Source organism: Euleptes europaea, chromosome 15 (genome assembly GCF_029931775.1).
Source record: "Euleptes europaea isolate rEulEur1 chromosome 15, rEulEur1.hap1, whole genome shotgun sequence".
Classification (NCBI taxonomy): Eukaryota; Metazoa; Chordata; class Lepidosauria; order Squamata; family Sphaerodactylidae; genus Euleptes; species Euleptes europaea.
Window position 1 is genome coordinate 35,663,590 of NC_079326.1, and position 16,992 is coordinate 35,680,581.

At 42.6% G+C, this 16,992-nt stretch overlaps 1 protein-coding gene across 1 annotated transcript in view; it reads left to right on the top strand.

The window, feature by feature from the left end:
* LOC130487970 (sodium channel protein type 2 subunit alpha-like) overlaps positions 1 to 16,992 on the top strand; it is a 77,456-nt gene that overhangs the window by 34,684 nt on the left and 25,780 nt on the right. The window contains exons 13-17 of the mRNA XM_056861541.1: positions 953 to 1,085; positions 3,138 to 3,376; positions 5,014 to 5,187; positions 6,208 to 6,564; positions 7,553 to 8,032. Coding sequence (XP_056717519.1) covers positions 953 to 1,085; positions 3,138 to 3,376; positions 5,014 to 5,187; positions 6,208 to 6,564; positions 7,553 to 8,032 — 1,383 coding nt within the window. The remainder of the gene's footprint in view (positions 1 to 952; positions 1,086 to 3,137; positions 3,377 to 5,013; positions 5,188 to 6,207; positions 6,565 to 7,552; positions 8,033 to 16,992) is intronic.

Here is a 16,992-nt window from a genome sequence, read left to right on the forward strand (position 1 = left end):
TAACTGCATAGGATTACACTGTGGGATTCTTACTGCACAATCCTGGGGTAGCGGTGGTGGTAAAGAAGTGCCTGGGGACGGCGCCACCTCCTGACCAGCTTGCTGCTGAGTGCAACAAGCTGAAAATGCCTTTTTCAAGAAAACCCTGTGAAACTCTCCATTGAGCTCCACGGGGCTACGCCTGCCTTTTTACAGACGTAACTCAGCACCTGCAGAAAGGGCATTCCCAGGCCAAAAGGGCTTAGCTGACTCCCTAAAGTCAGCTCCACCCCTGGGAATGCCCCCTTTGATGCCAGCGTGAGCCCTTGTGCTGGGAAAACACTGCCGGTGAGGCTGTGCCGGCTCCCATGGCTCGCCGGAGTCGGTGTAAGTGGCCCCGCGCCGGCTTTAGTGCCACTTTAGCCATCACAAGTGGCACTAACACCAGCGTTGGGGTCACACCAGCTCCTATCCGCTTTCAGCCTTCCCCTCCTGTGAGGATTGCTCTGCCCATCAGGGTTAAGAATCAGTGTGCCGTATGAGGGGAGAAGGAAGGAAGCGCACAAACCTTGCAACTAACCAGATTCACATAAATACATGTAGCTGTCTTATACTGAACAAGAACATTGGTCCATCAAGGACAGTATTGTCTACTAAGAACAGCATCAGCTTTCCAGAGTCGCATAATTACAACCTGATCTTCTAAACTGGAGATGCCGGGGATTGAACTAAGAACCGTCTGCATGCCACACAAATGCTTTGCCACTGACCCATGGCCCCTCCCACATCCATCACAAGCAAACTCTGGTCTATGTTTGACCTCTGAATTGAGCCTTCCTTTACATTTAAAAGAGTGTTGCTGGAAGGAAACTCGAGCAAAGATCTTTTCCTTCAGTGTTTGTGGTGCTTGTTGATCATTTTTGTGGCGTTCAGAGTGTGTTCATTTTAAATTTCACCAGTCATTCATTTGCAGGGCACCACTACAGAAACGGAGTTAAGGAAAAGGCGCTCAAGTTCTTACCACATGTCTATGGATTTTTTGTCTGATTCTGCTGCAAGACAACGGGCAATGAGTATAGCTAGTATACTTACTAACACAATGGAAGGTAAGCAAGCATAAACAAACTTTCCATAAATTGGCAGGCAAGAACTGGAAAACCATTATAAAAAACTATAAAATGGCTTGGATCCCACACTAAATCTCTGATGAGAGAAGAGATTTATGTCAGAGGAGCATTAATTTTTCACCTCCTCCCTCCAGCTGCATTCCAAAATGGTCCCCAGAGCACTGCTCTAAGGAGACAGGGAACCCCCTGGAACAGCATAAAGGAGGAGTTGGAGGGGCAGCGAGAGGGGGGGGAGTGAACCCTCCCCTGTTCCATTATTGAAAAATTTCAATGGGATCCAACCTACTTAATTTATGATCTGTCTGGCTTCTGGTGATGTTCTTTGCTTGCACAACAGTTCTAGGGAGAAAAGTTCAGGGTTTTATTCCTCTAATAGTGACCTGGATAGCCTAGGCTAGCCTGATCTTGTCAGATCTCAGAAGCTAAGCAAGGTCGACCCTGGCAAATATTTGGATGGGAGACTTGCAAGGAATATCAGGGTCATGACGCTGAGGCAAGCAATGGCAAAACCAGCTCTGAGCGTTAAGTTGCCTTGGAAACACCACCGGGGTCGCCAAAAGTCAGATGTGACTTGACGGCAAAAAGAAGAAGTAAAAACCTAAATATGTTATTTAATGGGCCTTTGGTCTGATCCAGCACGGCTCCTCTTGTTTTTTCACTGCAGTCCACTGAGCCTAGGGTTGCCAGGTGGGAGATTGCCTGCCATTCCACCCAATTGGTCCAGGGGTTTGAGTGCTAAAGCGGCCGCGGCAGTGCGGCACTTCCGGAAGTAAACCTGGAAGTGACATTACTCCCACCCCAGCCCCAAAATCTCCCGCCTACCGAGAGGGGGGACCTGGCAACCCTAATTGAGCCCCTTTCCAATTTTGTTCCTGGGGTCAGTGGCCCCATAGCAACAGCATAAGGTATGAAGCCAGAGACTGTAATTGTAGGGGGGGATTTGGTGGAAATTGCCACCCCCTTTTTCGCAAGCAGAAATCCTATTCTTGGATACCGACCCGATATTGGAAATTTCCCAATTTAACTGCTTCCCTCTCTTTTTCTGTATCCCTAAAAAACTCAATAAAATATTATTGATGGAGGAACTGCATGGTTGGATACATGCCACTATAGACTAAGGAAGTAACAGGTAGATTTTGTTGCACTCCAAAGGAAATCATGACTATTTAAGAAGTCTCTCTTTCTCTCTCTTTCAGGACTTAGTTGGCAATAGAATCTATTGGCTGTAGGGCAGCAAACCCTCCAATGGACACAAGAATTCTCTTTGTGTGCGCACCTGGGGAGGGAATTTCATTCTCTCCCATTTAGCAGCCCTCTTGCTTCTCTATCCCCACAGAGCTGCCATGCTTTTGGGGGGAAATGTAAAACGTAGTGGAGGGATTATTAATCTACAACACAAACTGTCCATACGCATGCATGAATCTTGTGCCTGTGGGATTCTGAGTCATGGGTGTTCACGCTTGTGCCCTAAGAGCAAAAGTACTCTTCGGCTTTATTATCTGTGGTTCAGCTGGTACATTACCCTTTCGCACTTGGAGAATTCCAATGCCTGAATACCATATGGTTTGCAGGTCCCTGACAAAAGCCGTGGACTCAAAACTGGATTCTGCAGCGTGGCCACATGCTGCTTTGGCCGGAGAGGTTGCATTTTAGACAAACCTGTGTCACTATGGTTGAGAATAAAATAACCATAATTCAGATCCTGCAACTTTAAAAAGGCCAAATATTTGTCCACTATGTGGTGTGAACACACATCAGAATTCCATGGCATACCGCTTTCCAGCATATGGTCTAGTTTTGATTTTCTTCTAAAATGTAGTTGTGTTTACTGAATTTGCGGGCGGAAAAGATGCTTACGCTGTTTCATAATTTTATCATCTAATCTGCTTAGATTGGGCTCAAGGATGTCTAGCATATTAACAAATTGTATAACATGCACCATAAAGGGGACGCCTACTGTTGGACATAATTATTAAATGCATTAATCGCACTGCTTTTTACATGTGTCCATATGCATTTTTTCTTGTCTAGAACTTGAGGAATCCAGACAGAAATGTCCTCCGTGCTGGTACAAATTTGCTAATATGTGCTTGATATGGGATTGCTGGCCTCCATGGCTAAAAATAAAGCATGTTGTTAACTTGATTGTGATGGACCCGTTTGTCGACCTGGCTATCACCATCTGCATCGTCTTGAACACCTTGTTTATGGCCATGGAACATTATCCAATGACACCTCAGTTTAATAATGTGTTGTCCGTTGGAAACTTGGTAAGTCCCTCACAGTATCTTAAACCACTGAGATCACATGGCTGTATTCATTGAAAGAATGGCTGAACTGCTTTATCGTCATGGCTCTCTGTGCATCAGGTTTCCCTAAAGAACCAGAAGCAGTTTATGATTGGAGGTACTAATTCTCTCTGTGCCTCTCCAGTCTAGTTTTTGCCATGTGAGTGGCTTGGCTCTGGAGACCAGAGGCCAACTCCCATCTCCCAACAAGGGCTGCTGATGATACTGTTAGGACCACTACTACGTGACATGTCTCTCAGGGCCAAACTAGATGATACCATGTCCCCAAGTCCACCATGAGGACATGGCACCAAAATGCCACAGAGCCTGATCCTGCTGGAGACCGCAGTGCAGAGGGATGAGAAGAAGAGTAAGAATAAGAATTGGTTTTTATATGCCAACTTTCTCTACCACTTAAGGAAGACTCAAACCGGCTTACAATCACCTTCCCTCCCCACAACAGACACCCTGTGAGGTATGTGGAGCTGAGAGAGCTCTAACAGAGCTGTGAATTGCCCAAGGTCACCCAGCTGGCTTCGTGTGCAGGAGTGGGGAAACAAATACAGTTCACCAGATTAGCCTCCGCCACTCACTTGGTGCTCTGCGAAACCTCTCCTAGTGCTCCGTGAAGAGATTGGAAAGAAAAATACTACTGTCGTTTGATTTAGTATATAAGCGTTAGGTGAAAATTAGTGCTCTGTGACAAATTTCTCTCTGGAAAAAAACTCAAAAGGTTTGGCAACCGCTGATTTAAAAGATTCTGGTTTGGTCCCATAGTACATCTGTGCTAACAGAAGGCATGCCTATGAGCAAAATGGGACTTTGTTGCCCCCAATCTCCAGTTGTGTGTGTTGGGGGGGGGAAGGTATCCCTCTGTCTGTAGATATGCACAGGATAAACATTGGGATGCGGTTCATCATCTGCAGATACATTACTCTTATTTTGGTTGTGTCCAATAATCCAGTTGTTTTGGAAGGCTGTGGTTCACTTTATTAATGAAACGTTATATTGTAATATGCCCTTTGAACCCAAGATAATGTTGTTAGGCTATTTGAAAGGTTACATTGATTTTTTTTTAGATGTAGAGTTCATTTTGAGTTTATTTAATGCAGCAAAAACAGTTATAGCAGCCATTCGGAAGAAATCAGTATCACTCTTTTTTTGTGAATAAATCTAGAAAATGGCTTTATTGGTAAAACTGACACCTTACCAGAGAACTCAAAGGAATCACTTCCAGAATACTCATAAACAATATCCAATGTTTATTAATTATGTTTTGGAATGAGAAAAATAAGAGATAAAATCTATCCATTTACCTTCTATAATTTATTGTAATTTTTTTCTTTGTTGTGCTTTTGTGTTGTTGTTTAAGTTGTGTGTTGTTTTACAGTGTTGAGGAAGGGAGGAGGGAGGAATTGGCAAATATTGCCCCCTCCTTACGTTAGCGGAAATTTACCGCAGACCCAAGCCTCCATTTTCACATGGGATGGTTGGTTGCACGCGCAAACTTTTAGGATCTCTTTCGTTTAATTATAAAAACAAAACACGTGGAGTCCCAACTTTGACCGACATAAACACTGTTATTTGGCATTGATGACCAATTATGTTTTTCTCTGTAGGTGTTCACTGGAATCTTCACAGCAGAAATGTTTCTGAAGATCGTAGCCATGGATCCTTACTATTATTTCCAAGAAGGCTGGAATATTTTTGATGGCATTATCGTCAGCCTTAGTTTAATGGAACTGGGTCTTGCAAATGTGGAAGGGTTGTCAGTCCTAAGATCCTTCAGACTGGTAAAATAACTGACTAATCTGCAGAGCTTTTAATGTATATTTTGATCATGTTGTAATTATTTACATTCATGTAGCACCAAGACTGCTCATCGTGCTTTGCAGAGTTTGAGACTGGAACAAAGGAAGGTTGGAGGCACTGATAAACCAGGGACAAAAAGGCATTTGTTTCAATTACGCTACATTTCAGTAGGGGTGGAGGATCTACAGCTCATTCCTGAGCTCTGCAGCGGCCGGGGACGGAGTGGCCGAGGCGCCGCTGTGGCGCCTCCAAAAAGGATTTGCGGCCACTACAGGAAAAAAAAACTTTTTAAAAAACAAAATGCCGAAATGGGGGAAATAGCCCCATTGAAAACTGCAATGCTGCGTCAACAAAAAGCTGGCACGGCTCCAGTTTCTGAATGGGCATTCCCGGGCTGAAAGGGGTTAGGAGGCAGCCTAGGGGCAGCCCCACTCACTGGAACACCTCCTAGGATGCCAGTGCAAACACTTGCATCGGTGGGATGCTGAGCTGGCATCCAAGGGCTGCGCTGCCCAAGCAATCCTGGGGGCTGCTGCAAGTGGCACTATGCCAGCGTTCTGACTCAGTATCAGACAGCCTCATGTACTTATGAATGAATCAGCCACCAGGTAACAGTGAAATAGTCTAATATACTCAGAAGTAAGTATCATCAAGTCCAAATTAAGCAAATATAGCATTACAGTTTAAAGCTGTTAAAAGTTCAAAACACAAACAGTGCTATTCTAAGCAAAGTTACATACTTTGAAACCCAATCCAACAGATGTAAGTCCACTTACAATGGCACTGCAAATGTCATATGTCTACTTTGGATAATAGTTTTTTGCCATTGAGTGAATGCAAAAAATGCTGATGTAAACCTCCTGTTTGCCATTGAAGCAACAACCTCTAAATAGATAAATAAATGGAGCTTTCCTCAGCCAACATTTGATAAAAGAGAGCTCTTTTATGATTAAAGTGTAGAGATAACAAACATTTATATTGATACGTGTTTTCTGTTCCAGTTGCGAGTTTTCAAGTTGGCTAAATCCTGGCCAACCCTAAATATGCTGATAAAGATCATCGGCAACTCAGTGGGAGCCCTGGGAAATCTGACCTTGGTCTTGGCCATCATTGTCTTCATCTTTGCTGTGGTTGGCATGCAGCTTTTCGGCAAGAGCTACAAAGAATGTGTCTGCAAGATCTCGAACGACTGTGAACTTCCCCGCTGGCACATGAACGACTTTTTCCACTCTTTCTTGATTGTCTTTCGTGTCCTTTGTGGGGAATGGATAGAAACTATGTGGGATTGTATGGAAGTTGCTGGACAAACAATGTGCCTTACGGTCTTCATGATGGTCATGGTGATTGGAAATCTAGTGGTATGTATCGAACAAATGCATATTTTGTAAAGAATGCATAAAATCTAATGTTTAAAAATGTTTTACTATTTTGCATATAATAAAAGACACTTAGGTAAAAAAAAAATACCCAGTATTGATGACAAACTTGTTTATATTACAAATCAAAGATAAATTAGAATTCTTGTATATATATATTTTTGTACCTGTGCTGCTTAACAGGATATACAGTTAGTACAGTGCATTGGTAAAGAGAATTGAACCTTTATAAGCCTGTTGAAGTCAAAGAACTTAGAAGGGTGTAACTCTGCTTAGGAGGGCATTGTTAAATACATTTTTGTTGATAATAGTCTGCAGATAACAGAGGGCAGTTCTACTAAGCTTCTGTGATTCTTGTGTATACCTCTGAAGTCCATGCAGTAACTTCTTGATTCCTCTGCGGTGTGGGAACTCTACACACAGGGCCATTTTCTAATGTATGTACCAAGTGCTTCCATTTTCAAGGAAGAAAAGTGAAAAATCCTGGGAGTATCCAGATTGTGGCCATAGAATTGATCCCCAGAAAAGTTGAGTAGTGGGCTTTTCAATCCTCAACAGCTACCTGAATATCAACTAGTTGGCGCAGAAGTGGGTTAATAGGAACATTGATTTGACTCAGTGTCAGCTCCTTAAAGTAGTCTGAATAGCCCAGCTTAGCCTCAGCTTTCCAGAGTTTGGAAACTAAGTGGGTTCAGCCATGGTTACTTCTTGGGAGACCACCAAAGAAGACTGGGGTTGCTATGCGGAGGAAGGTAGTGGCAAACTACCTCTGCCCACCTCTTGCCTGGAATGCCCCATGGATGGAGTTGCCATGAGTTGGTTGTGATTCGATGGCACATTTTATCTCTTCAACTCTTTAAATCCCAGATGGATTTTAGACCAGGAGGCAAAGCATATTCTGCTGAAACACCGAAGTAGGAATTATTCTTATTTACGTGACATATATCAATGTTTTGTTTTGCCTTAACAGGTTTTGAACCTGTTTCTAGCCTTGTTGCTGAGCTCCTTCAGTTCAGACAATCTCGCTGCTACAGACGATGACAATGAAATGAACAATTTGCAGATCGCTGTGGCAAGGATTCAAAAGGGCATTGATTTTGTGAAAAGAAAAGTGCACGAATGTGTCCAAAAGGCCTTTGTGAGGAAACAAAAAGCTTTAGATGAAATCAAACCACTTGAAGACCTCAATAACAAGAAAGACAGCTGCATTTCCAACCATACCATAGTGGATATTGGTAAAGATCTCAACTACCTTAAAGATGGCAATGGAACTACGAGTGGTATAGGCAGCAGTGTGGAAAAATACATCATTGATGAAAGTGATTATATGTCATTCATAAACAACCCAAGTGTAACCGTGACGGTACCCATTGCTGTTGGAGAATCAGATTTTGAAAATCTGAACACCGAGGAATTTAGCAGCGAGTCAGATTTGGAAGAAAGCAAGGAGGTAGGTTTGTTTTGATGCAGAATATTACGCTCTTTTGAAATATAGTCCTCTTTTTAAAGTTCTGGTGTTTAAAAAAATTCTTAAAATTTCATCGGGCACTTTCCTGTTTCCATAGGAAACAGTAAATATTTGACAGCTTTTGATATGTGTGTGTGTCAAATGCAACAATAGAAGATAATCCTTATTAAGATAAATTGGTCATTAAAATAATGTAGACTGTCCAAGATTATTAACTTTACATTCTTTAGGTTTCATTTTAGTAAATATATGTAATTATGAAATAATGATAGTTTTGTATTCTTGCAATTAATCATCCTTTATTCACAGCAGAGTTTTAGAGGGATAGTATTGTAAGATTCCTCACAATCTATAAACCAATTTATTTTCTCATTCTGTTGCATTCCCTATGAAGAAGTTTTCTGTTCAGTTCCTCAATTTTTCTTCAAGTAAGATGAGAATATTTTACAGTATTATATTTTAGATCATGAAGCCATTAATCAGAAATTAATGAACACTAATTTAAGATTGGTCCCCAAAAGCAGACTTTTGGATAATAAAGTACTATTTGAGTCAAGTGTGGTCAAAGGTCCACCCTACATCTCTGGGCTCTGTTCGAATTGCTGTTTTGTTTCCCATGCAAGATTTTGCATCTGACTAATGAAAGGTACAGACTTTTCCACAAAAGCTTCAAGGCTTGCTGTGGCCTATTTCCTGTCTAGGGAGGGAGGGCTGGGAGTGGAAACATGGGGTGGGGGTGACATTGCCAACATTGCTACGTTGCTTCCAGGTAAAACCCAGAAGGGACAAAGGGTGGCGCTAGGAATCTCCAGAAACAAAGAGTTTCTGATTATTCCTAGAGCCACCGTATATCACTTCCAGGTTTTACCCAGAAGTGACATAGCAATGTCAGTGATGTTGCTGGTTCCCCCCCACCCCAATGAACTATGGCGCAGCACATTGCTGTGCAGCTTGCATGTTCCCTGCCTAGGTTGCCAGCTCCAGGTTGAGAAATACCTGGAGATTTTAGGGGTGGAGCCTGTGAAAGGAGGGGTTTGGAGGGGGGAGGGACTTCAACGGGGTTATAATGCCATAGAGTCCACCTTCCAAAGCAGCCATTTTCTCCAGATGAACTGATCTCCGTCATCTGGAGATCAGCTGTAATAGCGGGAGCTCTCCAGCCACCATCTGGAGGTTGCCAACCATATCCCTGCCATACTTGCAGAGAGCAGGATTGCATACTAAAGCACTTCCTTAACCAGGACTGGAAGTAATATGAGCCAGTACTGTGTACCAGTAAGAACATGGCTGAAGTGTTATTCTGCTTCAAGCTCTTAGAGGTAGACCATACCAGTAAGACGTTTAAGTGACTTTTACTTATGACGTTCCATTTCCCCAGAGAAGTGCACAGGGCTTAAAGTGCCTGGCTTTTGTTGGTTGACATAATTAATAAGAAACTGTCCTTGTGACGTCCAAGCTTGCATTAGAAACTTCTCAAGAAATGATTGCGACAGACATCTTTTCTCAGATCCATATTCTCACTCTACACACTTGTGGCTGATTTCCATGGCAGTGTTAAGAATGTAGGCCGTTTCAATTAGAGGAGGGGGGTGGGGGCTACACTGACAGCATTATATGAGAACTATGGCTTTTAAAATATTAATGTAGAGAAATACATGTTTCAGAGAAGGGGTCTGAGTTCCAAAACCACCATGCCACTCATTTGACCCCTTTGTTGCTGCAACACAAACAACACTCATTTTACAACATGCAGAGGAGTGAGGCTGAAAGACCAATGACTTGCCCAAGAAACTGACCTTAAGTGATCGGTAGTATGAGTTTAAAATAGAAACAGGGATATTGTGCTACATTTCTTCAGTTCACTTTATCCATAATATATATAGGCTGCAAGTAGTCAAGAAAGTCCAAAACTGAAATCCTCTCTAGCAGTACCAAATGGAACACACAGACCCCTTAATTATTTATTATTATTTATTTATTATTTTCTATTTCTAACCCACCCTCTCCAGCCAAAGACAGAGTTGCGTGTGTTAAGTGCTGTCAAATAGTTGCTTCCAACTTATGGCTATGCTATGAATTAGCATAGGATCTCCAAAACATCCTATTGTTAACAGCCTTGCTCAGGTCTTGCAAACTGAGAGCCGTGGCTTCCTTGATTGAGTCAATCCATCTCATGTTGGGTCTTCCTCTTTTCCTGCTGCCTTCAACTTTTCCTAGCGTTATTGTCTTTTCCAGTGACTCTTGTCTTCTCATAATGTGACTAAAGTACAATAGCCTCAGTTTGATCATTTTAGCTTCTAGGGAGAGTTCAGACAGAGGTAGTCATTTAAACTGGGAACTTTCTCTATCTGACTATATGCCCACACACACACTAGCATATAGGCAGTATGGAAACTGAATGAGGACAATTTCATGAGGCTGTTGTTGCTAAGCTCATTGCCTGTTCCTCTGAGGACAAAGAGGGAGATGGTAGTTTGGTGAAGTCGGTGAACACACAATCCTAGATTTGGGAAGGAGGTTGGAAGAGATGGCCTTTTGGCCCCACTCATTTCTGTGAATAACAGGATATTACACTTGCTGTCTAAATTGTAATTTAAGTTCAAAGAATTATTATTTTTATTTTAAAAAGTAGGCATCTGAATTATTATTGTTAGGTTCTAATGTGTTCTGAGAATTAAGAAACTTATTAGGCATTGTATTTGTTAATTTTGATCTTGAATCTAACTGTATATCAAATTAATACTGATGAAATGTAGTAAAGCTGTATTCTAAATGTGTTTATGAGCTCAGTAGCTCTGTGCATGACACTGAAAATTATTGGAGCTTTATAGGCCAATCGAAAACTGAAATCAGAGCATTTTCTGCAGTCATCCCCAATTATTTTAGAATTGGCCTCCAAGATTATAACATTCTAACTTAGCTTAAAAGTGCATGTTTCTTCTAATAGCTTAAAAGTGCATGTTCTTCTGGAGAGTTAAACTGGCCAACTTAAATAAGACTACGAATAAAACTTTTTTAAAACACTTATTTTAGATACTGTGTCATAGCTGTAATTAAGTTTATACATGAGAATCCAAAGCCGAAAACTGAGGTGCTATATCGTAAACTTCATTTCCTACCATTCTTACTTCTCGCAGGATTAAAATCAAGCTGGATCATTCAAGAATGCAGCTCTGGTGCTGCTTTTTTCCCCACCAGACAGAGCAACATGCATCACCAATTTAATACAGGTTACCTAAACAAATTCTACCTCTGTATGATGACTTTCTCAATGGGCATTGACTGGCCTGCATGCTAATCAGCCATCTTCCTCCCACATCCATTGCAATATGATAGAAACCTCCATGGCTGCCACCTGCTGAGTCGGATGACTTGCGTCACAGCATGATCAGGCAGGACTGGCAACCCCAACGTTTGTGGGAATCAGACGCCAATTAACCTGTGTCCTTTACCATGCAGTTATACCAAAACTTAGAAGTACATGCGTGCTAACTTGAAACGTATTTGTTCATACAAAGCTAGGAAGCAAAACATGTCGAGAAAGCGACAGGATTGATTTCTGACTCAAACAGAAGTGCCTTTTATTGATTATTTTATTTTATTACATTTCTACCCCGCTCTCTCCAACCCAAAGGTTGGGCTCAGAGCGGCTGAGTGGATGGAGTGTGTGATTTTTCAGGGTATTTTTTTTTTAATTTAGGTAACCTGCTGTTGGTAAGCTTCAGTACAGATTTCGACATTCAGATTTACCACAAACACAAAACCTCCAAGATCCTATCTTGGCAACTTTTTATAGATGTCAACCGAAAAACCTAAACAGGAAAATTAACACACAAAGTAGTAATGCTGCCAACCTATTAGCGTACAAGTTGGAATGAATGTACCTGCTTAAATACCTGTTTATTACTAACAGCACATGAAATCCGCATCCATTACATTCAACGGTAAAACTCCTGTTGGCTTTAACAAATCAGACTCCATCCATTGTTATTTTCCCCCTGTTAAAATGCATTTCAGCTGCAGCACCCCCCAAAATGTACTAAATATTGTATGAATATAGCCTCATTTACCCTTTTCTCTGTTCACACTTTCTATGGATAGTTGCTTTTGCTAAACAAACATCCGGTTGGTTCAATGAGCACGAGATGGCAATGTCTGATACCCCAGCCTCCAGACATAAGTACAATGGCCTAGAAAACAAGTCCTTGGCAAATGGGGCAGTGCAGACAGAGACAGGAGAAAGCCCCCAGTAAGCACTTAATTCTCTGTACGTAGTAGAACCAAAGGATTGCTGTATTTGGCCACTGGAAAAGCTCTCGAAATGCTTTTCAGTGGGGTTTATACAACTTGAACTTCTTAATTGATTGGCAGTGTAATCCTCAGCAGAGAGCTGTACCCTTCTATTTCCGTTGAAGTCAGTGGGTTTAGAAGGGTATAACTCTGCGTATGGTTGCACTGTTGGTCTTTTACTTCTCAGGGAGATGGGAGGTTAAGAAAAGATACTTCACGGCCTCCACACTCACACCCAGAGGTAAGAGACTAACAGCCCATTCCTGAGCTGACAGCGTGCGGAGTCGACGGGAAAGAGGCGCAGCGGCACCTCTTCCTAAGCTGACTCACGCATGCTGTGGGGGAAAAAAATCATTTTCAAGGCTTTTTTGTTTTCAACGGGGCTACAAGCCGGTGGTGGCCAGGGCCGAAACGGGATAGGAAGTCGCCTAATCGGTGGCTCCTCCCCCTGCCCACCCCCGAAACGCCCCCTGTGCCAGCACGGCCTCTCTACGCCATGGCCTGCGCCACGGAGAGGCCACGCCGGCGGAGGGGTGAGGTGCAGTCCTGCGGCGCTCAGCCTCCGGTGGGACTGGCCTCCCCACCAGCGTAAGTGTGTGTAATCACGCGATTACATGCACTCATGCTGGCAGCAGGGTCACACTGCCTCCTAAGAGGTTCCCCCCGCTCAGGAATAGGCTGTAACAGTGCAATTACTGCCGATTCTTAAACATAACTCCCCAACTCAGGAATCCAGGAGCATTGCAGAAAATGTGTGCACTACTGTGCATGCAGGAATTTTATACAGACTCAGCATAAAAGCCAGAGGTGCATGTCATTCCATATGCAGGTCTACTTTCCTCAGTGCAACACCCTGCGGTAACCCCACTATAGCGCATCTGCACGCAGGGTTACTTTTTCTGCATGCAGGTTACTGTCACCAGATACTGATGTCTTTGCAAGGTTTGTACAGACAGATGGCTTATGAATTCTTAAAGGCATAATTTCTCCAAATTTAAGACTTTACAGGTGCGTCGAACAGTCGTTTTAAATGAGCTTGCCTGCTTTGTCCTCTCAGTCCCACGTTCTTTTACTAGATCCCCCAGTCTCTTTTCTTTCTTCTTCTTTTTTTGCATAATTCCCATATTCTGGTGGGTCACAGTATTTTATTCAGAAAATATTAAATGGAGATAGTTGGCATGCTCTCTCTTTGAATAGCATTTTTTTAAAAAAAAAATTCTTACATTTGAAAGCGGCTTGCAAGTGGTAGAAATGAATTATGAATGAGAGAATCACAAGCTAAGTTTTTTTTTAACAAAACGTATTCAGAACATCATTAATTAAGCTACTTTGCCACGTTCTAAGGAATCCCAGATGACCATGAACTCCCCTCTCCCTTCAATTTTACCTTCTATTAAAAGGCTAAATTTAAAATTGCTTCCCTCTTGTAACATTGCCGAATGAAAGCATGACATTGCGACTGGCAAATCTGGTGTGTGTAACATGAATAAGACTACTTCAAAACTATATGTGTACATGGGTACCCTTTCTTTTTTTTGATTTGTGAAGAACGGCAGGTATTCAGAACCAAGAGAACATTAAAATGTTACCAGATTGTACTATTCCTTCTGCTAGCCGTGCAGCCTCTGATGCACCTTACCTGCCCCCCAAATGGAACGTTAAGGTTTGTACTGTAACTGCACAGTAATAAATTAGCCATCTTTTAATAAAATGTGACATAATTTTTATAGCATACGGTTTGGGGAAGCTTCCTTTATCAGCATGTTTTCTGACGCTGTATATGGTTGGCATTTATTTAGATAATTTACATTCAGTGTCACAAAACACTTTTTGAAATGGGGGGAATTCAATATTTTAAATATTAAAAAGACTCATTGACACGGTAAGTGTGGGAAGGGGAGTAGAGAGGGAAGGATTTGCTACCTTGTTTGGCTTAAAACATGCATTGCTTCAAAAACAGCCATCCAGATACAATATACTGGGTAGTGCATTGTAAATGTTTTAGATCATTTCATGCTTAACACTACTAAATAACCATATTCTACAACATTATAAGCAAAGGGGGAGAAAATTGGAATCTAGAGTTGGATAAGACAGTGGAAATTCTTTGAACTGCTCACAACTGCTCTACTCTTTATGACAGCCATTTGGAGTGAAATATCTTGTACCTTGGGACTATTCTGTTCTTTGGCTAGCAAACTATGGAGCATGCCATCATGTAGGTTGCCTGTGGTTTGCCCATATCGAACGAAGAACTTCTGTGGCACAAGTATGGATCTCTGGCAGTCAGTTCGATTCACCTCCACCACGTAGATCAATTGCCACAAACAAGCTGAACTCTGCATGGCTCTGGTAGTCAGTAGGGCTGTATCACAATTCTTCCTTGATACATGAATGACTTGGAGCTCAGATCTAAATTTCTTCTGAAGCAGATAGATACTTCCAGTCTTAGATGTGCCAAAACAAAAATTGAAATTACAAAAAAATTAGGTTGGACGTCTTGCAGTAGAACAGGGATCAGAGCCCAACTATTTTTGATGGACCTGGGGCAGAACCTAGCACAATAATTGTTTATTCATCTGAAATGTACATTAAAAAAAAACATCAAGAATACATTAGTATGGGGGGGAGGTAGCCTTACCCATCTCTTTTGGCATTTAGGTCAGACCCCACATCCGCGAAAACATACAAAACGCTTAATTTTCTTGCTTAATTGGCAGTTCCAAGCCTAGCCCCGTAACTATGTGGAAAAATCTGCTGCAGGTACTTACAAACAATTCTAACACATTCTTACCAGTTTCCTATTACTCTGGTTAAGTGGAATTGATTTTTTATACTTAATCTCAAATTAATTTCTTTTGGTCTTTTGGGCTCTATCTGTAAAAAGAAAAAGAAGGCTACAAAAGTAATCCCAAGAAGGTCTATTCAGAAGAAACTCCCATTTTATTCAATAGGGCTCATTCCCAGGAATATGCTGCTAAGATTGCACTAATTTTAGAAGGTAGTTGTGTTGGTTTGCAGTAGAACAGCTAGATTCCAGTACAGCAGCATCTTAGAGACCAACAGGGTTTTTGGGGGTATGAGCTTTCGAGAGGCAAAGATCCCTTCATCACATAAAAGTGGGAATGGAGATCCATCAGTCCTTACATGACAACCTGAAGGTGGGAGGGGTGTTGCAAACAAGAGTCAAGATGTAGAGGTACAATGTAAAGTGTGATTAGCGTGATTAAAGCAGGAGGGAAATGCTTAGGGTCAGAAAATTAGCATCCGTACTGAGATAAGAATCGCTGGAATCTAGCCATTAACACTGTACCTCTAGAAAGGCCTACGATTTGCTGTGTCACATTGCTAGAGGGAAGGAGTTAATTAAAGGTTCAGCCAGGCAGACCATTGCACCTGTGATCAGACAGAGTTCATTTTTTGAAACCTGATGGATGGCCATGTGGTAATTACTGAATATATTCAAAAGCCAATTTGTCTGCAAATTTCCAAAGGAGTCCAAGCTCAGCTGTCACCAGAAGCTCAGCCATATGTAATACCACGTTTCTAGAACAGTGGTCTTCAATTCATGGATTGGGACCCTTAACAGGGACCACAGAGCAGTACCTGCTGAACCACAAACCCCTAGACAGCTGCCATTTTGGGCTTTTTTTTTTTTTTTTTTTGAAGCACCTGCTGCATAGAGAGCAACGGCATCATGCCTCCTGCCTCTTTTGGCAGATACGCTAAGAGGAGTGGCAGGTTGGCGAGGCAAGGTTACTCAAGGATGGAGTGGATTCCCTTTTAGCACAGGCAGGCTCCAACACACACAAGCACTCGTTTTATCTCTTCCCTTGTCTGGCCCCACTGGGCCTGGCGCCAATCAATTCTCCAATACTCCATGCACACTTTCTTCCTGTCACATGACTATGATGTCACTTGACTTTCTGTCATGTGCTTATGGCTCACTGGATCCTATGCTGCTGCCTGACAGTGAGAGGTCAGGGAAGGTTGAAGGCCACTAGCCTAGAAGGCTGTTTTCCATAACCCCTCAATCCTTTCCACCTGTAGCTTCCAATAGCTGGAGCCTCTCAAAAAAGAAAAAAAAAGTTACCTCTCTCTAACTTTTTCCCCATTTGGTGTACACTCTGCCTATCCAAAGTCTTGATTTTGCTGTTCCAGAGATTTACAGCCCAATCCTAACTGGGCGGGGGGGGGGGAGAGAAAGCGGATGGGAGCCAGCATGACCTCTGCACTGGCGTTAGTGCCACTTGCAGTGGCTAAAGTGGCACTAACGCTGGCACAAGGACACTCACGCTGGCTCTGGGGAGCCGCACAGCACAACCATGCTCGGGCTCTGTCACAGCCTCCATGGCAGCATTTTCACATGAACACATGAAGCTGCCTTATACTGAATCAGACCCTTGGTCCATCAAAGTCAGTATTGTCTACTTAGACTGGAAGCAGCTCTCCAGGATCTCAGGCAGAGGTCTTTCACATCACCTACTTGCCTAGTCCTTTTAACTGGAGATGCCGGGGATTGAACCTGGGACCTTCTGCATGCCAAGCAGAGGCTCTACCACTGAGCCACAGCCCCTCCCCTTTCCTGATGCTGGGGCTCATGCCAGTGTCAACGGGGTGTTCCCAGGGGCGCCCTTTCGGCTCAAGAACAC